General features: G+C 46.3%; 1 protein-coding gene and 1 long non-coding RNA gene across 4 annotated transcripts in view; one reads left to right on the plus strand and one right to left on the minus strand.

Annotated features, from left to right (window-relative positions):
- The window catches only part of RNF135 (ring finger protein 135), a 32,557-nt gene extending 21,865 nt beyond the window's left edge, over window positions 1–10,692 (plus strand). Inside the window, exons 4-6 of one of the 3 annotated variants that reach the window (XM_050763822.1) lie at window positions 2,723–2,787; window positions 6,074–6,163; window positions 9,166–9,715. In XM_050763822.1, the coding sequence (XP_050619779.1) occupies window positions 2,723–2,787; window positions 6,074–6,163; window positions 9,166–9,192 (182 nt within the window). In that variant the 3' untranslated portion in view covers window positions 9,193–9,715. Of the gene's footprint in view, window positions 1–2,722; window positions 2,788–6,073; window positions 6,164–9,165 lie in introns of all 3 variants that reach the window. The other 2 variants (XM_050763821.1, XM_050763820.1) reach the window with 2 other exon arrangements.
- On the minus strand, window positions 9,570–12,060 carry LOC126939015 (uncharacterized). The gene is made up of 3 exons (XR_007720280.1): window positions 11,266–12,060; window positions 10,985–11,178; window positions 9,570–9,668 (listed from the first exon to the last, which is right to left on the minus strand). It is a non-coding gene; the product is annotated as an uncharacterized LOC126939015 (long non-coding RNA).
- Window positions 12,061–23,419: the final 11,359 nt, after the last annotated feature.

Here is a 23,419-nt window from a genome sequence, read left to right on the forward strand (position 1 = left end):
CTTGATCTCCTGACCTCGTGATCCGCCCGCCTCGGCCTCCCAAAGTGCTGGGATTACAGGCTTGAGCCACCGCGCCCGGCCTCCTTTTTTTTTTTTAAACCAATCTCATGGGTGAAAATATTGATGTGAAATTAGCCAGTCTTGGTGGTGGGTGCCTGTAATCCCAGATACTTGGGAGGTTGAGGCAGGAGAATCGCTTGAACCCGGCAGGCAGAGGTTGTAGTGAGCCAAGACTGTGCCATTGGCCTCCAGCCTGGGCAATAAGAATGAAACTGTGACTCAAGAAAATATATTGATGTGAGAGTATACTGCACGTTTTTGGGGTTTTTTTGTTTTTTGTTTTTTTTGAGACTGAATCTTGTTCTTGTCGTCCAGGTTGGAGCACAGTGGGGCGATCTCAGCACGCTGCGACCTCTGTCTCCCAGGTTCAAGTGATTCTCCTGCCTCAGCCTCCTGAGTAGCTGGGCTTACAGGCACCGCCACCAGGCCTGACTAATTTTTGTACTTTTAGTAGAGGCGGGGTTTTGCCATGTTGGTCAGGCTGGTCTCGAACTCCTGACCTCAGGTGATCTGCTTCCCTCGGTCTCCCAAAGTGCTGGGATTACAGGCATGAGCCACCATGCCCGGCCTATACTACACTTTTAATTTGTGTTTCTCCATGAATTGTCTTTCATATCTTGTGTTATTGGTCTTCTAAAAATTGACATTTAGGAGCTCTTTGTAAATTAAAGAGATTAACCTTTTATTTGTTATATGAATTGCAAATTTTGTTTCTTAATATGTCATTTGTCTTTTTATGTTTCTTTTACAGGTTTTATAATGCCATATAGACATTTTTAAATTTACATAATTTTTTTTTTTTTTTTTTTTAAGGAGTTTCGCTCTTGTTGCCCAGGCTAAAGTGCAAAAGTGTGACCTGGCTCACTGCAACATCTGTCTCCCGGGTTCAAACGATTCTCCTGCCTTAGTCTCCCAAGTAGCTGAGATTACAGGCCTGTGCCACCACACCTGGCTAATTTTTATATTTTTAGTAGAGACAGGGTTTCTCCATGTTGGTCAGGCTGGTCTCAAACTCCTGACCTCAGGTGATCCACCTGCTTTGGCCTCCCAACGTGTTGGGATTACACAGGAATGAGCCACCGCGCCTGGCCTTTACATAATTTTTTATAGAGATGAAATCTCACTGTTTTGCCCAGGCTGGTCTCAAACTCCTAGGCTCAAGCAATCCTTCTATCTCTGCCTGCCAAAGTGCTGGGATTACAGGTGTGAACCACCATGCCTGGCCTCAATTTTTTTTTTTTAGAGACAGGAGACAGGGTCTTGTTCTGTTGCCTAGACTGGTTGACTAGAGTGCTGTGGCAATTCCTGGGCTCTAAATATTTCTTTTTTATTTTTTTGAGACAAGGTTTTACTTTGTTGCCCAGGCTGGAGTGCAGTGGTGCGATCATGGCTCACCCCAGCCTTGACCTCCCAGGCTCAAGTGATCCTCCCTCCTTAGCCTCCTGAGTAGCTGGGACCGCAGGCACATGTCAGCGCGCCCGGCTAATTCTTGTGTTTTGGGGAGAGACAGGGTTTTGCTATGTTGCCTAGGCTGGCCTGGAACTCCTGGGCTCAAGCAATTAGTTCATCTTAGCTCCTTGAGTAGGTGGGACTGCAGGTGGCGCTACCACGCTCAGTTAATTTTTTGTTTATTTTTTTGTGGAGAAGAGGTCTTGCTTCTATTTTCATGTAGTAAATTTTATTCGTTTTTTCTTTTATGCATTGTAGATTTTAAGTTTTAGTTAGAAAACTCAACCCCCTGAAGTTTAGAAAGGAATTTTCTCAGGTATATGTGTGTGTTTTTACTTTTACAGTTTACATTTAAATCTGTGGTTTCATGTTTTACATTTAAACCTTTGACTCATTTCAAGTATATCTCAGCATGTATCCTAGTGCATTTTGTTTTATTTATTATTATTATTATTATTTTTGAGACAGAGTCTCGCTCTGTCGCCCAGGCTGGAGTGCAGTGGCATGATTTCGGCTCACCACAGCCTCTGCCTCCCGGGTTCAAGCGATTCTCCTACCTCAGCCTCCTGAGCAGCTGGGATTACAAGCTGCCACCACCACATCTGGTTAATTTTTGTATTTTTAGTAGAGACGGGGTTTCACCATGTTGGCCGGGCTGGTCTTAAACTCCTGACCTCAGGTGATCTGCCTGCCTCAGCCTCCTAAAGTGCTGGGATTACAGGCGTGAGCCACTGCGCCTGGCCTTATTTGTTTTTTAAATAGAGACAGGGATCTCACTTTATTGCCCAGGCTGGTGTTGATCTCCTAGCCTCCAGCAATCCTTGTGCTTTGGCTCCCAAAGCGCTGGGATTATAGGCATGAACCACCACACTGAGCCCCTAGCGAATTTTAAATAAGATTTGCGTAGTGCCACTTTATAGACATATCTCATAGCATTTTCATGTTTAAGGATATTGCTCTGCTTAAAATGTTGCTCTTAACTGGATAACCATGATTCTTTGGAAAATTATCAGTTTTTCCATGGTTAAGTGTAGATTATTTCTCTCATCAATAGAGATAAAAGTATTAGGGAGTGTTAATTTAAAAAAAAAAGTAAATAACTTCAGTAGGTCTTGCAAACGTTTATAAAAATTTTTTTCCTTTCTTTTTCTTTTGTTTATAATCTGCATTCTGCTGAATTAATTAATTAATTAATTTTTTTATTTTGAGACAGGTTCTTTGTTACCCAGGCTGGAGTGCAGTGGCGCAGTCACTGCAGCCTCAATCTCCCAGGCTCAGGTGATCTTCCCGCCGAAGACTCCCAAGTAGCTGGGAATACAGGCGTGTGCCACCACACTCAGCTAATTTTTTTGTACTTTTTGTAGAGATGGGGTTTTGCCATGTTGCCCAGGCTGGTCTCCCACCCTTGGGCTCAAGTGATCCTCCTGACTCAACTTCCCAAAATTGTTGGGATTACAGGCGTGAGCCACTGTGCCCAGTCAAACATTTTAAAAACACTAATTAACAATAAGTAACAATCCTATCAGCTAAATAGGAGAACAGTGATATTCATCTGAAGTTTGTGTTTTTCTAAATTGTGGTGAAAATACATATAACATAAAATTTACTGTTTTCAAGTAGGCAGCTCAGTCAGGTGCAGTGGCTCACGCCTGTAATCACAGCACTTTGGGAGGTTGAGGTGGGCGCATCACCTGAGTCCAGGAGTTCAAGAGCAGCCTGGGTAACAGTGAGACCCACTTCTCTACCAATAATACAAAAACTAGCCTGCTGTGGTGGTGCACGCCTGTAGTCCCAGCTACTTGGGAGGCTGAAGTGGGAGTATCACTTGAGCCTGGGAGGCAGAAGTTGTAGTGAGCTGAAATCGGGCCACTGCACTCCAGCCTTGGCTACAACAACAAAAATGTAGGCAGCTCAGAGCTCAGTACTGTTAAGTGTGCTTACATTATCATATAACCAATCTCCAGATCATTTTCTTTTTTGTAACTTTAATTTTTTTTTTTTTTGATACGGAGTTTCACTCTTGTTGCCCAGGCTGGAATGCAATGGCACGATCTTGGCTCACTGCAACCTCCACCTCCTGGGTTCAAACGATTCTCCTGCCTCAGCCTCCGGAGTAGCTGGCATTACAGGCATCCACCACCACACCTGGCTAATTCGTTTTATATTTTTAGTGGAGACAGGGTTACGCCATGTTGGCCAGGCTGGTCTTGAACTCCTGGGCTCAGGTGATCCACCTGTCTTGGCCTCCCAAAGTGCTGGGATTACAGGTGTGAGCCACTGTGCCTGACCTGTAACTTTAATTTTAATTTTAGGGATAGGTCTTACTTTGTTGCCCAGGCTAGAGTACAGTGGCACAACCATGGCTCACTGTAACCTCAGTCCTCCTGCTTCAGCCTCCCCAGTAGCCAGGACTGTAGGCTCACACCGCCATGTTCAGCTATTTAAAGAATTGTTTGGCCTGTAATCCCAGCACTTTGGGAGGCCGAGGTGGGCGGATCACAAGATCAGGAGATCGAGACCATCCTGGCTAACATGGTGAAACCCTGTCTCTACTAAAAATACAAACAATTAGCCGGGTGTGGTGGCAGGCGTCCGTAGTCCCAGCTACTCGGGCGGCTGAGGCAGGAGAATGGCGTGAACTCGGGAGGTGGAGCTTGCAGTGAGCTGAGATTGCGCCACTGCACTCCAGCCTGGGCGACAGAGCGCTCCATCTCAAAAAAAAAAAAAAAAAAAAAAGAATTGTTTTGTAGAGACAGGGTCTCATTATGTTGCCCAGGCTGGTCTGGAACTCCTGGCCTCAAGTGATCCTCCTGCCTCAGCCTCCTAACTAGCTGGGACTATAAGCATGGGCCACCATGCCTTGCTTCATGTTGCAGAATTGAAACTATATCCATTAAGCAACAATTCCACATTCCCTCAACCCCCTCACACCCAGCAACCACTATTCCACTTTCTGTCTATGAATTTGACTATTCTAGATACCTCATGTGAGTGGAATCATACAATATTTGTGTGTGAGAGGTTTACTTCACTTAGTGTAATGTTCCCCAAGCTCACCTATGTTGTAGCATATATCAGAATTTGTTACTTTTTGTTGTTTGAGATGGAGTCTTGCTCTATCATCCAGGCTGGAGTGCAGTGGCACGATCTCAACTCACTGCAACCTGTGCCTCCTGGATTCAAGCGATTCTCCCACCTCTGCCTCCTGAGTAGTAGCTGGGATTATAGGCATGTGCTGCCACCCCTGACTAATTTTGTGTGTGTGTGTGTGTGTGTGTGTGTGTGTGTGTGTGTGTATTTTTTTAGTAGCAACAGGGTTTTGCCATGTTGGCCAGGGAGGTCTGGAACTCCTGACCTCAGGTGATCTGCCCATCTCAGCCTCCCAAAGTGCTGGGATTACAGGCGTGAGCCACCGTGTCTAGCCAGAATTCATTACCTTTTTTTTGAGATGGAGTCTCGCTTTGTCGCCCAGGCTGTAGTCAGTGTCATGATCTCGGCTCACTGCAACCTCCGCCTCCCGGGTTCAAGCGATTCTCCTGCCTCAGCTTCCCAAGTAGCTGGAACTACAGCCGCGTGCCACCACACCTGGCTAATTTTTGTATTTTTAGTAGAGATGGGGTTTCACCATATTGGCCAGGCTGGTCTTGAACTCCTGACCTTGTGATCTGCCCACCTTGGCCTCCCAAAGTGCTGGGATTACAGGTGTGAGCCACCACGCCCTGCCATAATTTGTTACTTTTTAAGGTTAAATAATATTCCATTGTATGTATACATCACATTTCTTTATCCATTTCTCTTTCTATGGACACATGGATTGCTTCAGTTCCCACCTGAACTTTGAGGATGACCTCTTGACAGGCAGCTCTCTTGCTCTCGTGACCTAAGTTATCACAAGCACACCCTAGACAAGGTCTTTTGTCTCTTCTCAGGCAGAGTCTTAGATTCACTTCAGCTGCTGTCACTTCAAGATACAAATAGGACAAGATTTTGCCTTCAAAGTCTGCCCCCAAGCCTTCCCTTACTTATCTGCCTGACGTGGTCATTGCACTCTAGCACAGATGACTGCTTTAAGTTAATAATTAAACTTTAGCACATTGAGAGGGAATTAGGAGGTGTCAGCAGTGGTGATGAGTTTCACACCAACTCATGTTACCCAGTTTAACACCTGTTTAAAGCATTGACTTGGGGATCCTGGATATTCTAGGTGTTAGGGTGCTGCAATCCCCTGGAACTGTGTTAGTTAATTTTATTTTATGAGTGTGCATAAAATACCTTCTATCTGTGGGGCTGGTATGGGGCTTGGTGCTTAGAACACATAGATGGACGAGATCTTTCCCAGCAAGGAGCTGAGAGCTTAGTGAAGAAAGAGTGAAAAGTCCACAGTGAGAACATGGAGGTGCACATACCCGGGCTGCAGGCACTGCCTCTGCCTGATCCAGTCCTGACACTGAAAAATGTGCAGATGATAAGAAGACAAGCCATGTGCCTTGATCATGATGTTTGGATACCTTCAGTTTGCCTTTTTCTGATGGGACTTTCCTCTCTTAATTTTTTTGTTATTTAGGAGAACTCCCGGAAGCCCCATCTTCCTCCTCATGCCCATTGCCTGACCAGAGCCACCCTGCACTCAAGAGAGCTTCTCAGTTTGCTCAGTGTAAGTATGTGGTCCACTTTAAACCTGGGTTTGGCTTGCTGTGGAGCAGAGCTTCGAGAACATCGTATGTCCATCTCCCTACTGCTAGGGCCACTCCTTGGCTTACTGCACATGAGTGTGTTCCCTATACTAGGTCCCTCCACGAGGGGAGCTGATTGCAAAGGCAAAGCAGGTTGAGACTCTAGATCCAAGAGCACTCAAGAGTCCAGCCAACCTTTGAGCCTCTCTGCTGTGGCCACCAACTACAGCCAAATACCCAAACCTGCTGAGGTATTTCTGCATCTGTGCTGTGGCCACCAACTACAACCAACTGCCTTTTCCTAAACCTGCTGAGATATTTCTGCCATCTCAGTCTGGGACAGTCCTTAAGAGCATGGATCCCGGAGCCAGACTGCTTGGGTTTGAAGCCCAGCAGCTCCACTAACTAGCTGTGTGATCTTGAACAAGTCACTTAAACTCCTAGAGCCTGGGTTTCCTCATCTGTAAAACGGAGATAATATAGTACTTCTCTTGCGGGATTGCTATGAGGGTTAAGTGAGTGAGTATGAGTAAAACACCTGGAGTAGTCATGTTTTATAAGAGTTAGCAATTTATTCACTCAATAGGAAACCGTATTAAATATACAAAGTGAATAAGATATGGTCCTTCATCAGGAAGTTTCAGTTTAACTGGGAAGGTATAAACAGCTAGATAGATAGAAGATGGGCCAGGCACGGTGGCTCATGCCTATAATCCCAGCACTTTGGGAGGCCGAGGCAGGTGGATCACTTGAGGTCGGGAGTTCGAGACCAGCCTGGCCAACATGGAGAAACCCCGTCTCTACTAAAAATACAAAATTAGCCAGGCATGGTGGTGCATGTCTGTAATCACAGCTTCTCTGGAGGCTGACGCAGGAGAATTGCTTGAACCTGGGAGGCAGAGGTTGTGGTAAGCTGAGATCGTGCCATTGCACTCCAGCCTGGGCAACAAGAGCAAAACTCTGTCTCAAAAAATATATATATATAGGTAGGTAGGTAGGTAGGTAGGTAGGTAGGTAGATAGATAGAAGCTGGTAAGTATCATGAGAGAACACATAAAGCACCAGAGGTGTTGAGAAAAGCAAGAGATGACTTTGCTGGGTGGGATGCCAAGAGGGCTTCCTAAAAGATGACTAGTGGGTTAGTAAAAATTAATATGGGAAAGGGGTATTGTTGATATAATAGTATCAGAGGTATGTATAGAAAATTGCAAGTCGATGTACCAATTTTTGGTTGTTTGCTTGCTTATTTTTTTTTTTTTTTTTTTTGAGACGGAGTCTTGCTCTGTTGCCCAGGTTGGAATGCAGTGGCCGGATCTCAGCTCACTGCAAGCTCCGCCTCCTGGGTTCATGCCATTCTCCTGCCTCAGCCTCCCGAGTAGCTGGGACTACAGGCGCCCGCCACCTTGCCCGGCTAGTTTTTTGTATCTTTGTAGTAGAGACGGGGTTTCACCGCGTTAGCCAGGATGGTCTCGATCTCCTGACCTCGTGATCCGCCCGTCTCGGCCTCCCAAAGTGCTGGGATTACAGGCTTGAGCCACCGCGCCCGGCCTGCTTGCTTATTTTTGTAGAGACAGGGTCTCTCTATGTTGCCCAGGCTGGTCTGGAACTCCTCGCCTCAAGTGATCCTCCCACCTCAGCCTCTCAAAGTGCTGGGATTCCAGGCATGAGCCACTGTGCCTGGCTTGAATTTTTTTTTTTTTTTTTTTTTTTGAGAAGGAGTTTCGCTCTTGTTGCCCAAGCTGGAGTGCAATGGCACGATCTCGGCTCACTGCAACCTCTGGCTCCTGGGTTCAAATGATTCCCCTGCCTCAGCCTCCCGAGTAGCTGGGATTACAGGCATGTGCTACAATGCCTGGCTAATTTTTTGTATTTTTAGTAGAAACGGGGTTTCACCAGGTTAGCCATGGCTGGTCTCAAACTCCTGACCTCGTGATCTGCCCGCCTCAGCCTCCCAAAGTGCTGGGATAATAGGCGTGGGCCACCGTTTGTTTGTTTGTTTTGTTTTGTTTTGTTTTTGAGACAAAATCTTCTCTGTTCCCCAGGCTGGAGTGCAGTGGCACATCTTGGCTCACTGCAACCTCTGCCTCCCAGGCTCAAGCAATTTTCCTGCCTCAGCCTCCTGAGTAGCTGGGATTACAGGCATGAGCTACCATGCCCAGCTAATTTTTTTTTTTTTTTTTTTTTTTTTTGAGACGGAGCCTCGCTCTGTCGCCCAGGCTAGAGTGCAGTGGCGTGATCTCGGCTCACTGCAAGCTCTGCTACAGGAGCCTACCACCATGCCTGGCTAATTTTTTGTGTTTTTAGTAGAGACAGGGTTTCACCGTGTTAGTCAGGATGGTCTTGATCTCCTGACCTTGTGATCTGCCCGCCTCGGCCTCCCAAAGTGCTGGGATTAGAGGCGTGAGCCACCGCGCCGGGCTGGCCTGATTTTTAAAATTGACATATAATAATTGTATAGTCTGGGTGCAGTGGCTCATGCCTGTAATCGCAGCACTTTGGGAGGCTGAGATGGCAGGATTGCTGGAGCTCAGGAGTTCAACACCAGCCTGGGAAACATGGCAAAACCCTGCTTCTTTTCTAAATAAATTTTTAAAATAAATAAATGTAGTCATTGTACATATTTATGGGATACATAGTGATGTTTTAATACATATGATGCATAGTGATCAGATCAAGGTAGTTAGCTTATCTATCATCTGAAACATTTATCATTTCTTTCTGTTGGGTGATGTACCAATTTTAATGCCAGTGTGAGTGAAACATCACACCAAATAATTTTAATGCCAGTGTGAGTGAAACATCCCACCGAATAATTTTAATGCCAGTGTGAGTGAAACATCCCACCGAATAATTTTAATGCCAGTGTGAGTGAAACATCACACCAAAAGATACAAAGTTGCTTTTTGCTATTCCAAGACTTCTTAGCATGGATGGTCAAAAGATGACTGGCCATGTTCTTGGTGTTCTTTTTTTTTTCCCAAAGGGGCCATCCATCCAACCTTTAACTTGAAGAGCCTTTCCTGCAGCCTGGAGGTGTCCACGGATTCCCGTACAGTGACTGTGTCTCACCGCCCACAACCCTATCGCTGGAGCTGTGAGAGGTTTTCCACCAGCCAGGTCTTGTGTTCCCAGGCCCTCTTTTCTGGAAAGCATTACTGGGAAGTGGACACTAGGAACTGCAGCCACTGGGCAGTTGGGGTGGCTTCCTGGGAGATGAGCCGTGACCAGGTCCTGGGAAGGACTATGGACTCTTGTTGTGTGGAATGGAAGGGGACTAACCAGCTCTCTGCATGGCACATGGTCAAGGAAACTGTCCTTGGCTCAGACAGACCTGGGGTGGTGGGCATCTGGCTGAACCTTGAGGAGGGGAAGCTTGCCTTCTATTCGGTGGACAATCAGGAGAAGCTTCTGTATGAGTGTACCATCTCTGCCGCCTCTCCTCTGCACCCTGCCTTCTGGCTGTATGGCTTACATCCTGGAAATTACCTGATAATAAAGCAAGTAAAGGTGTAAGGTTTCCTCAGGGATTACAACACAGTGGTTTCCTGGTCTCTCTCCCTGTCATCAATCAGGGTAGTAACCTAACAATACCACTTTTAAGAAAAATTACAATAGAGATTGGATCTCCCTAGGTTGCCCAGGCTGGCGTCGAATTCCTGGCCTTAAGCAGTCCTCCCACCTCAGCCTCCCAAGGTGCTGGATTACAGGTGTGAGCCACAACACCTGGCCAAGAATACCACTTTTGAAGTTAATCCTTTTGTGTGATACAGGATGAACTTGGGATGTTTGAACCCTGGACATTCCAAATAAAGGACAGGCCCCTGCCCGGCTCCTGGGAGATAACCTCTAAGCCATTAGAATATCCTGCCTGATAAGAGTGTTTTTGTTTGCCGGGCGCCGTGGCTCAAGCCTGTAATCCCAGCACTTTGGGAGGCTGAGACGGGCGGATCACGAGGTCAGGAGATCGAGACCATCCTGGCTAACACAGTGAAACCCTGTCTCTACTAAAAAATACAAAAAACTAGCCGGGCGAGGTGGCGGGCGCCTGTAGTCCCAGCTACTCGGGAGGCTGAGGCAGGAGAATGGCATAGACCCGGGAGGCGGAGCTTGCAGTGAGCTGAGATCCGGCCACTGCACTCCAGCCTGGGCGACAGAGCGAGACTCCGTCTCCAAAAAAGTAAATAAATAAATAAATAAGTATTAGCTTGACCTTGCAAGGTCAAGCTGAGGAGACTAAGTCAGCCATGTGGGCAGTGAAGCATGCCTATGTGACCAATCCCCAGTAAAAGCCCTAGACACCAAGGCATGGCTGAGCTACCCTGGTTGGTAATACTCTGTGCACACATCATTGTGTCCACACATCATTGCTGGGAGAATTAAGCATTATCCTGAAGACTCTGCCAGGAGAGGATAATTGGAAGTTCTCTTGGACCTTGCCTCCTGTGCCTTTCTTCATTGCTGATTTTAATCTGTAGCCTTTCACTGTAATAAACTGTAACCATGAGTACAACAGCTTTGCTGAATTCTGTGAGTCCTTCTAGGGAATCACTGAACCTGAGGACAGTCTCAGAGGATCTCTAAACACAATTTGCTACTTATCAATCGCTATGAAGAATATTGCCACAAATTTAATGGTTTAAAATAACACATATATATTATTTCACACTTTCTGTGAGTCAGGAGTCAGGGCATAGCTTAGCTGAGCTCCTACATCGGAGTTTTACAAGCTGCAGTCAACATGTCATCTGGGGACACAGGGTCATCAGAGGCTCGAATGGGGAAGGATCTGCCTCCAAACTCACATGGTTGTTGGCAGCCTTCAGTTCCTTGTGAGTTGCCGGACTGAGGGCCTCAGTTTCTTTCTGGTTGTTGGCTGGAGACCACCCTCAGTTCCTTACTCCATAGGCCTTTGCAACACAGCTGCTTGCTTCCTCAAAGCCAACAAGGGAGAGGGTATCCTAGCCAGATGACACAAAATCTCACATAGCTAACAAACCTGCACGTTATGCACATGTACCCTACAACTTAAAGTATAATAATAATAAATAAATTAAAAAAAAAAAATCTCACATAGCATAACCACATAAACACGTAATCATGTACATCCCATTGCCTTTGCCTTCTGTTGATTAGAAGCAAGTCACGGTACCACCCACACTCCAGGGGAGGGGATTACAGAAGGACATGAATGCCAGGAAGTGGGGCTCACGGGGGCCACCCTACAGTATGTCTGACACAGGGTGTTATTTCATACTTGATTTCCCCTATTTTTAACAACCATTTTATTGTATAAGAAAACAGATACAGAAAACTACATGAAACATGTGGAGCTTAATGAGTTATTATAAGGTAAATACCCTTGTAACTATCATTCACGTCAAGAAATAGAACCTACTACCCGCCCCAGAAGCTCCTTCCTGTGCCCCATTCTAATCACAAAACCCTTCCTGTGCCTGAAAGGAGTCTTGACTTTCACACCAATCACTTCCTTGCATTTCTTTAGAGTTTTATCACTCAAATATGCATCCATAGCCACAGTAGTTTCATCTTGCCCATTAAAAAAAATGGTATGTCCTTTCCTTTAACAGCTTTGTTGGGAATATTATTTATTTATTTATTTTATTTTGGAGACAGGGTCTCACATTGTCACCCAAGCTGGAGTACAGTGGTGTGAATCTTGGCTCACTGCAACCTCTGCCTCCCGGGTTCAAGTGATCCTCAGCCTCCCGAGCAGCTGGGATTACAGGCATGCGCCACCACGCCCAGCTAATTTTTGCATTTTTAGTAGAGATGGGGTTTCACCATGTTGCCCAGGCTGGTCTCGAACTCCTGAGCTCAAGCAATCAGCCTACCTCAGCCTCCCACAGTGCTAGGATTACAGGCGCGAGCCACTGCGCCTGGCTGACATATAATTTACATTCTATGAAATTCACTTAAGGTGTACAAATATATGTTTTTTACTGTATTTACAGAGTTGTAAAACCATCACCATAATCTAATTTTAGGATATTGTCATCACCCCCAGAAAGAACCCTCATACCCATTATTTGATGTCTCTTATCTCCTAATATACATGTCTCTCTTTCTCTCTTTTTTTTTTTTTTGTCTTACAATTCATCCATATAAGAGCTCTGCTGTTGACTCGTACCTATTCTGAAGATGGGGACGTTCAGCTCCTGAACTAGGTTGAAGAGAAAGCCCTGTCATGCAAACCAGCCAGGCAGCATTTGACAGTATAAACTCTTCTTGCCTTTCTTTCCCCTCTAAAATGGACATCATAATTATTTGCCCGTCCTTACCTTCCTCACAGGGTTGCTGAAAGCATTAAATAAAGTTGGAGGTGAGGAAATCGGAAGAATACAAGGGTGATGATAATCACAGCAGCAATGACGGAATTGCATCTTAATATCACCCACCTTGGCCTTTACCATCCTGAGACTCACGCCTAATTTCTATACATGGTTAATCGCTCCTTCAAAACAGGGGCAAGCAGAATTCTTCCACATGGTCTACTAATATGCTTTCTGAGCCTCACCACTGCCCTGTGTGATGGGCATTATTACCTTCTTGTTGATGCGTAAGGAAGCAGAGGCTGGGACATGCGTGGTGGTTTGTCCAGGGTTGATCAGCCAGTCATGGCAGAGCTGAAACCAGGCCTAGTTTTCTCACTTTTTTTTCTTTCCTTTTTTTTTTAGAGTCTTGCTCTGTCGCTCAGGCTGGAGTGCAGTGGTGTGATCTCGGCTCACTGCAACTTACGCCTCCAGGGTTCAAGTGATTCTCGTGCCTCAGCCTCCCAAGTAGGTGGGATTATAGGTGTGCACCCCCACGCTCGGCTAATTTTTGTATTTTTAGGAGAGACAGGGTTTTACCATGTTGTCCAGCCTGGTCTCGAATTCCTGACCTCAAGTGATCTACCTGCCTCGGCCTCCCAAAGTTCTGGGATTACAGGTTTGAGCCACCACGCCTGACCGGTTTTCTCACTCTGAAGCCTCTCCCCTTGTTACTCTCCGATAAGGTCCTATGCTAAGGCCAGGACCTGGCCTTCCGCTTTGATGGGACACAGCTAGCCCTAAAGTCATGAGGTACCCTTTCTTTCTGATTTTGGTGGTTGTCCTTAATATAGTGGCCTTGAGTTGTCTAAGCAGGGACAGGGGTTCCCTGTTTGTGCCAAGTGACCACTAAGAAGCTATGCGTGGCCGGGTGTGGTGGCTCACACCTATAATCTCAGCACTTTTGGAGGCTGAGGTGGATGGTTCACCTGAGGTCAGGAGTTCGAGACCAGCCTACTTAACATGGTGAAAACTTGTCTCTACTAAAAATACAAAAATTAGCTGGGCATAGTAGCACGCACCTGTAATCCCAGCTATTTGGACGCTGAGGCAGGAGAACCGCTTGAGCCCGGGAGGCGGAGGTTGCAGTGAGCCATGATTGTGCCACTGTACTCCAGCCTGGGTGATAATCGAGACTCTGTCTCAAAAATAAATAAATAAGGCTGGGCGCAGTGGCTCACGCCTGTAATCCTAGCACTTTGAGAGGCTGAGGCAGGCGGACCACAAGGTCAAGAGTTCAAGACCAGCCTGGCCAATATGGTGAAACCCCATCTCTACTAAAAATACAAAAATTATCTGGGCATGATGGCGGGCACCTGTAGTCCCAGCTACTTGGGAGGCTGGGGCAGGAGAACCGCTTGAACCCAGGAGATGGAGGTTGCAGTGAGCCGAGATTACACAACTGCACTCCAGCCTGGCAGACAGAGCGAGACTCTGTCTCAAAAATAAATAAACAAATAAATAAAAAGAAGCTATGGGCCCTCACTTTCTGCATCATGGAGCTTTTATCTTCTCACCCAGAGTTACTTTGATGTTTGCCTTTTGAGTCAAGATTCAGAGTTTGGAGTGCAGGGTTTTAGCCTCTTGAGGTTCTTTGGTTAAATATTGTCCTCTCAGACAGTATGTATTGCAATGAGGCCTCTGCGAGTGTTGGTTTTATCTGCTGGCCACATGATGTCCCCAGACTGGAGCCAGAGCACTAGAATCAGAAAGATAGGAAAGGAAGGAAGGCTATCACTTTTGATTCCTTTGCTTTTGGCTTGCACTTTGTGTCAGCGTATCTCTTCCAGGACACTGTAGAAAATAGTGTCCTTCCCTCAAACAAAACGTAAAATCTCCAAAGGAGAATAACTAAAGCTGAAATGCCAGTGGATGAGGACCTGTCACTGGGGTCTGCACTGTGGGGGTGAGGAAATCATCTGCCCGTGGACCAAGCCAGAAAGACTTTCCCTGGGGACTGTCTCAGTCCATTCGGGCTACTATAACAGACTGCCATAGACTGGGTGGCTTACAAAAACCAGAAATGTATTTCTCAGCTGAGTATGGTGACTCACTCCTGCAATCCCAGCACTCTGGGAGGCCAAAGCAGGAGCAACACTTGAGCCCAGGAGTTTGAGACCAGCCTGGACAACAGACCCCATCTCCACAAAATCTTTATATTGGCTGAGTGTGATGGCATGTGCCTGGAGTCTCAGCGACTCTGGAGACTGAGGCTGGAGGACTGCATGGGCCCAGGAGGTCAAGGCTATAGTGAGCTGTGATCATGCCACTGCACTCCAGCCTGGGTGACAGAGCAAGACCGTCTAAAAGAAACAGAGAGAGAGGAGGGAGGGAGAGAGAGAGCAAGAGAGAGGAAGAGAGAGGGGGGAGAAGAAAAAAGAGAAAAGAAAATAAAAAGAAAGAAAGAAAAGAAAAGAATTTTATTTATCACAGTTCTGGAGGCTGGGGAGTCCAAAATCAAGGTGCTGGCAGATTTGGTGTCTAGTGAGGGAGCACTCAGGAGTTCCCCCACCTCCCCTTTTTTTTTTTTTTTTTTTTTGAGTCAGAGTCTCACTCTGTCATCCAGGACGGAGTGAAGTGGCTTCACGGAGTGAAGTGATCTTGGCTTACTACAACATCTGCCTCCCGGGTTCAAGCAATTCTCTCTGCCACAGCCTCCGGAGTAGCTGGGATTACAGGTGCCCGCCACCACACCTGGCTTATTTTTGTATTTTTTAGTACAGACGGTTTCACGGTGTTGGCTAGGCTGGTCTTGAACTCCTGACCTCTGGTGATCCACCCACCTCAGCCTCCCAAAGTGCTGGGATTACAGTCACTAATCTCATTCATGAAGCCTCTATCTTCATGACCTAATCACCTCCCAGTACCGTCACATTTGGGGTTAGGATTTCAGTACATGAATTTTGGGAGAACACAAACATTCAGTCTTTAGGAGAGACACACAGCCTCATGGGAGAGCACCAGGAACTCCTTTGGCAGCTTCTTGTGCTATCTGGGGACACTGTTCTAAAAAATTTGTTTTCTGTGAGGCCTTGTCTCTCTTAAGTGCTTTTTCTCCTGGGGGTTGGGGAGAATGGAGTGTCCTCATCAGTGCTGTGGGCTGCTTCTCTCTTTCTCTCTTCTCTTCCACTCACACACTCTGGTGAGGCAGCTGCTGGATAGTTCTGTCGAACCCACTATTGGATCCGGGGCTTTGGGTTTGGGTTCCTGGAAGACCACCTGCTAAGCAGGAAGCCACCATCTTGTTAGGCTTGAGGAAACCTCTAAAATAGTTATATCTATCTGTTCCTTGCTTCTCTCTCAAATGCTGTTTTGTTTTGTTTTTGAGACAGTCTCACTCTGTTGCCTAGGCTGGAGTGCAGTGGCACAATCTTGGCTCACTGCAACCTCCATCTCTCAGGTTGAAGTGATTCTCCTGCCTCACATGCCATCACGCCTGGCTAATTTTTTATACTTTTAGTAGAGACCGAGTTTCGCAATGTTGGCCAAGCTGGTCTTGAACTCCTGACCTCAAGTGATCCACCCATCTTGGTCTCCCAGAGTGCTGGGATTACAGCGGTGAGCCACTGTGCTGGCCTTATTTTTATTTTATTTTATGTTATTTATTTTTTAGACAGAGTCTTGCTCTGTCACCCTGGCTGGAGTGCAGTGGCGAGATCTCAGCTCACTGCAAGCTCCGTCTCCTGGGTTCATGCCATTCTCCTGCTTCAGCCTCATGAGTAGCTGGGACTACAGGTACCCACCACCATGCCTGCCTAATTTTTTGTATTTTTAGTAGAGATGGGGTTTCATTATGTTAGCCAGGATGGTCTCAATCTCCTGAGCTTGTGATCCACCCGCATGAGCCACCGCGCCCAGCCAATTTTATGTTATTATTAATTTTTTGAGACAGAGTCTCGCTCTGTCACCCAGGTTGGAGTGCAGTGGCAGGATCTCGGCTTACTGTGACCTCTGCCTCCGGGGTTCAAGCTATTCTCCTGCCTCAGCCTCCCAAGTAGCTGGGACTACAGGCATGGGCCACCATGCCCAGCTATTTTTTGTATTTTTAGTAGAGATGGGGTTTCGCCATGTTGGCCAGGCTGGTCTCGAACTCCTGACCTCAGGTGATGCGCCTGCCTCGGCCTCCCAAAGTGGAGGGATTACAGGTGTGAGCCACTGCACCCAGCCTATTTTATTTTTGAGACAGTGTCTTGCTCTGTCACCTAGGCTGGAGTGCAGTGGTGTCATTATGGCTCACTGCAACCTTGACCTCCCGGGCTCAAGTGATCCTCCTACCTCAGCCTCCTGAGTAGCTGGGACTACAGGCATGAGCCACCACACCCAGCTAAATTTTTTATGTTTTGTAGACACACGTTCTCCCTATGTTGCCCAGGCTGGTCTCAAACTCCTAGACTGAAGCAATCCTTCCACTTCACCCTCCCAAAGTGCTGGATTTTTATAGATGTGAGCCACTGTGTGTGGCTTACTTTTTTTTTTCCTGGAAAAGTTTAATTTGAAGACCTTTTTTTCCAGCTGATTTCAGCAACAAAACACAAAATCAATCAATGCCTGAGAAATCTGAGGAGACGTCTCAGGCCCCCTTGCCCTGGTTAAGGGAGAAAGGCCTTCCCCAGGGAACTTGGGACTTTTGACAGGAAATCGAGGATCTTCCTTGGTGTATGCTTAGCTCCATCACCCCTAACTCTGCTTGAGCCCTTAGCCCCAGACTCCAAATTCATCCTCATTCATGATTCTTGAAAACCCTAACCACTGCGTGACTGTCCTTCCAAGACTGCAGACTTCCTCTTTAATTGTAGTATTTACATCATGCTGAAGGTTTATTTTGATTTGGGATTTGCCTTCCTAATTAGCCACAGGATTTTTTTAAGGACAGCGTTTCCCAGTCTTCAGCTGTTCATGTGCCAACTGGATGATTCTTAACAGCTTTTCAGATCTTTTGTACCATAATTTACTTAATATTTTTTCTTAAGTCAACTCACTTTTCCCTCCTCACATACTTTTATTTTATTTATTTATTTGATACAGAGTCTCTCTGTTGCCCAGATTGGAGTGCAGTGGTGTGATCTCGGCTCACTGCAACCTCCGCCTCCCAGGTTCAAGCGATTCTCCTGCCTCAGCCTCCCAAGTAGCTAGGATCACAGGTGCCCACCAACACACCTTGCTAATTTTTGTATTTTTAGGAGAGACAGGGTTTTACCATGTTGGCTAGGCTGGTCTCAAACTCCTGACCTCACTTGAGCCACCTGCCTAGGCCTCCCAAAGTGCTAGGATTACAGGCATAAGCTACCCTGTCCGGCCAATTTTAAAAATAAACATTTAGGCCGGGCACGGTGGCTCACGCCTGTAATCCCAGCACTTTGGGAGGCGGAGGCAGGCGGATCACGAGGTCAGGAGATTGAGACCATCCTGGCTAAAATGGTGAAACCTCGTCTCTACTAAAAATACATACAAAAAAAATTAGCCAGGCATGGTGGCAGGCGCCTGTAGTCCCAGCTACTCAGGAGGCCGAGGCAGGAGAATGGCGTGAACCCGGAGGGTGGAGCTTGCTGAGCCTAGATCGCGTCACCGCACTCCAGCCTGGGAGACAGAGCAAGACTCCATCTCAAAAAAAACCACAAAAAACATTTGAACTTACATAGATGGAAACCAGAGTCATGTGTTTTAGGTACAGGGGCAACTCTAAACATGTTTCCAGGAAACGGCAACAATGTGACTAGCTTACTATTGTCCTCTGTCTGAGGCTCTGGACCAGAGGCTTGCTCAGGAGCCCTTGTTTTCATCTTGACTTAGGATCCAAAGATAAGAGAAAAGGGAAAGACTTCCTACACTCGAGAGTCACTGTTTCTCAATGTCCTCGCTCCATCTACAGTGATCTCTTGTTTTACCACTTTGGGAAACATGATTCTAAGAGATTGGTCTGGAGCGATAGTTCCTTCTTCTTCTCTCCAGAGACATGACTTTCACCAGAGGTCTCATTCTTTTACGGCTGTATTATCTCAATGAAGGACTGTGTCTTCTCTCCTTCCCCACTGAAGTGTTTCACTTTTATTTTTCAAAATCAATATGCCCTGTGGGAGAGAACCTCATGGATTTAGTCAGGGGCAGTCTCCAGGATATAATGTTTGGGAGTAACTGTAGGTTCTTTTCTTTGACTGCTTTTCGTATCAATTAGGCAACAGGGTCCGACACTTGATTCCACCTCCTCAAACCATCTCAGCTCTGGCCCCTGCTCTTCCCTGTTTATCAACACTCTGGGTTCAGACTCTTATCTCTTCTCTCCTGGATGATTTTATGTATATATGTATGTATGTATTAATAGAGATGGGTTTTCATCATGTTGCCCAGGCTGGTCTCAAACTTCTGGATTCAAGCGATGCACCCACCTTAGCCTTCCAAACTGCTGAGATTACAGGTATGAGCCACTGCGCCCAGCCTCTCCTGGATTATTTTATTTGGAGACAGTCTTGCTGTGTTGGCCAGGCTGAAGTGCAGTGGCGTGATCTCATCTCACTGCAACCTCCATGTCCTGGGTTCAAGCGATTCTTCTACTGCCTCAGCCTCCTAGATGGCTGGGATTATAGGCACACACCACCATGCCCAGCTAATTTTTTGTATTTTTAGTAGAGACGGGGTTTTGCTATGTTGGCCAGGCTGGTCTCGAACTCCTGACCTCAGGTGATCCGCCCACCTCAGCCTCCCAAAGTGCTAGGATTATAGGTGTGAGCCACCGCATCCGGCCAAAGTGCTGTGTTTCCTATTCTGTACTCTCTTCTCAACATAGAATGCTTCCGTTAACCCAGATGTATGGGAATTATTTCCCCACACACCAAGCAAGCAATTCTATAGCAGAGACCAGCTAGGTATCCTATAATTGAGTTCAATTCTGACACTATCGACCAGAACATACTGTCAGATCCCATAGGTTGAGGACTCAGTCTCGCAAGACTGTCCCTACTTCAGATTCCAATCACAAGCCCCAGGTTGTGGTCTGTGCTTGTGATTGACGGCTATAAATTGGCGTTCCCACAACCCCTTCTTTGTGTTAGATTAATTTGCTACAGCAGCTCACAGAACTCAGGGAAATGCTTATGTTTACCCATGTATTATAAAGGATATTACAAAAGATGCAGATGGGCTGGGCACAGTGGCTCACACCTGCAATCCCAGCACTTTGGGAGGCTGAGGCAGGAAGGTCACTTGAGCACAGGAGTTTGAGACCAGCTTGCGCAACACAGTGAGACATCATCTCTACAAAAAAATTTTAAGGAATTAGCCAGGCATGGTGGTGCCCAGTTCTGTAGTCCCAGTTCTTCAGGAGGCTGAAGTAGGAGGATCACTTGAGCCCAGGAGGTTAAGAATGCAGTGAGCCGTGAGTGCACCACTGCACTCCAGACTGGGTGACAGAACAACACCCTGTCTCAAAAAAAAAAAAAAAAAAAAAAAAAGAAGGGGCCGGGCGCGGTGGCTCAAGCCTGTAATCCCGAGACGGGCGGATCACGAGGTCAGGAGATCGAGATCATCCTGGCTAACACAGTGAAACCCCGTCTCTACTAAAAAAATACAAAAAACTAGCCAGGCGAGGTGGCGGGCACCTGTAGTCCCAGCTACTTGGGAGGCTGAGGCAGGAGAATGGTGTAAACCCGGGAGGCAGAGCTTGCAGTGAGCTGAGATCCGGCCACTGCACTCCAGCCTGGGCGACAGAGCGAGATTCCGTCTCAACAAAAAAAGAAAAAAAAAAAAAAAAAAAAGGAAACAAATGAACTGGCAAATAGAAGAGATGCATATGGCAAGGCATGTGGGAAGGGCACGGAGTTCCCATGCTGTCTCCTGGCTCACCACCCTCCAGGCACCTCCAGATGTTCAGCTATTTGGAAGCTCTCCAAACTTACTCCTTTGGAGTGTTTATGGAAGCTTCATTCTGTAGGCACAATTGATTAAATCATTGGTCACTGGCGATCAACTAACCTTCAGCTCCCTTCTCCTCTCCAGAGGTGGGGCTGAAAGTCCCAACACTTTAATCTTGCCTTGATCTTTCCAGTGACCAGTCCCCATCCTGAAGCTCTCTCAGGGCCCCCAGCCTCTAGTCATTTAATTGGTATCCAAAAGACACTCATCAGTCCAGAGATGCCAAGGGTTTTAGGAGCTCCATATCAGGAAACAAGAGGAAGATCAAATATATATATTTCATGATATCATGGAGCCCTTGTAACTCCAGTCAGAACCCCTTCCCTATTCATCCTCCTAATTCTGCTACTATGAGCTTTCCAAAACACAAATCAGATCATGTCACTTCTCTGCTTAAGATTCACCACTGTGACCACCAGTGCTTACAGTTCGACTTCCCTACCTCTCTACTCTTATCTGCCCCAGCCCTCATTTCCTGCCATTCTCCCACATACACCCTCCACCCTAGCCCCCTTGCTTTGCCTCACACCACGTACCTTTGCATGCAGTTTGCTTTGCCTGGAGTGTCCTCCTCTTGTCCAGAGGGAAGACACAGTTGAAAGCTATGTTTTCCCAGAGTGCATATACAGATCTGGTTTCCGCCAGGAGAACTGGCATCTTTCACTTACTGAGTCTAACATGACGTGGGCACAGCAAGTTTAGATCAGATCAAAGCTGACCCATAATAGTAGGGATAGGGACAGGAAAGCCACTCATTTTCCTAAGAGCTTTCTGGGGATATTTGTGGTTCTGCTGGGTTAAAGCATTACGTCACCTGGGGTGATCTATTAACACAGCCAAGCAGGGACAGCAGATTGCTAGAAGGAATGGGACACAATCACACAGGCCAGGCTAGCATGGGCTATCGATGGGGTGGGGAGGAGGAAGGCAGAGGAGATTTAGATTATGAGATATACCTCTTAGGGAAGGTTTTTGGAAGGGGTGGTTAGGGCAAATAGGGAATGATTTGGAGGATTCTAGTGAGAAGAAATATGGATGCGTAAAGATGAACTTCCTTGTTCACAATTTGCCTGCCTCGATAAATCTATGTTGTTCATTACTATGTCCCTAGCACCTAGCACAGAGCCTTAAGCATACTGGAACTTAGTAACTTAGTTGAATGACTTAATAAACATGATATCCTACATTAATATTTCACTTAAAGCATTGCTATCCTTCTAAATATTTCTACTTAGTTTAAAATACATAATTATTAAATTAACTTTGGGCCGGGTGTGGTGGCTCACACCTGTAATCCCAGCACTTTGGGAGTCTGAGACGGGTGGATCACTTGAGGTCAGAAGTTCAAGACCAGACTAAAAATACAAAAATTAGCCAGGTGTGGTAACATGCACCTGTAATCCCAGCTACTAGGGAGGCCGAGACAGGAGAATGACTTGAACCTGGGAGGCAGAGGCTGCAGTGAGCTGAGATTGCGCCTCTGCACTGCAACTTGGGCAACAGAGCAAGACTTGAGACTCTGTCTCAGAAAAAAGGCTGGGCTGGGCGTGGTGGCTCATGCCTGTAATCCCAGCACTTTGGGAGGCTGAGGCGGGCAGATCACCTGAGGTCAGGAGTTTGAGACCAGCCTGGCCAACATGGTGAAACCCCATCTCTACTAAAAATGCAAAAATTAGCCGGGCGTGGTGGTGGGTGTCTGTAATTCCAGCTACTCGGGAGGCTGAGGCAGGAGAATCACTTGAACCTGGGAGGTGGAGGTTGCAGTGAGCCAAGATCACGCCACTGCACTCCAGCCTGGGCAACAGAGACTCCGTCTCAAAAAAAAAAAAAAAAAAAAAAAGGCCGGACGCAGTGGCTCACGTCTGTAATTCCAGCACTTTCTGAGGCCGAGGCAGGCAGATCACCTGAGGTCAGGTGTTCAAGACCAGCCTGGCCAACATGGCAAAACCCCGTCTCTGCTAAAAAATACGAAAATTAGCCAGGCATGGTGGTGCATGCCTATAATCTCAGCTACTTGGAAGGCTGAGGGAGGAGAATCGCTTGAACCCAGGAGGCAGAGGTTGCAGTGAGCCGAGATCACACCATTGCGCTCCAGCGTGGGCAACAGAGCAAGACTCCATCAAAAAAAAAAAAAAAAGATAATAAATAAAAATAAATCAATAAACTTTGAAATTTTACAAAAGATGTTGTACTAAAATTAATTTATGATCTTTAACATACTTTTTCCTTCATTTGTGCTCTTATCTAATATTTATGTAAATCCATTAGTTTTTATTATCTGAGTAACACAGGAGCATGCTTGTAAAAGTTCAAAATTTTAAAAGTCTAGAAGGTTAAAGTTGCATAAATGAATAGATCAAATGGTTTTTACATAGTCATAATTGTATATAGTTTTATATTTCTATATTCTCATTTATTTTGTAAATACTTTTCCATCTCTCTAACAGTCACTAATTTAAATGACTGCATAAATTCCAATCATGTTATGTCATACTTAATTTAGCTATTCCCCTAAAATTGTACATTTTTCAATTTTTTAACATTTTTAAAGCGTGTAGTGTTGCTTACACAGAATATCTATATCTATATCTATATATCTGTTGATAACAAACATAATATATGTATTTGAGATATCAAGGAAAAAAAAACCCAAAGTGTCTTTTTTTTTTTGAGACAAGTCTTACTCTGTCACCCAGGCTGGAGTGCAGTGGCACGATCTCAGCTCACTGCAACCTCCACATCCTGGGCTCAAATGATCCTCCTGCCTCAGCCTCCTGAGTACCTGGGACTACAGGCATGTGCCACCATGCCTGGATAATTATCGTATCTTTTATAGAGATAGGATTTCGTCATATTGCCCAGGCTGGTTGCAAGTTCCAGGCCTCAAGTGATCTGCCCTCCTCAGTCTCCCAAAATGCTAGGATTGGAGGCATGAGCCACCCCACCCAGCCCAAAGTGTCTTTTTCCTATTCTCTGACACAGTCATTCAGCACAACACTTTTG

This window comes from Macaca thibetana, chromosome 16, assembly GCF_024542745.1.
Source record: "Macaca thibetana thibetana isolate TM-01 chromosome 16, ASM2454274v1, whole genome shotgun sequence".
In the NCBI taxonomy this organism is placed as follows: Eukaryota; Metazoa; Chordata; class Mammalia; order Primates; family Cercopithecidae; genus Macaca; species Macaca thibetana.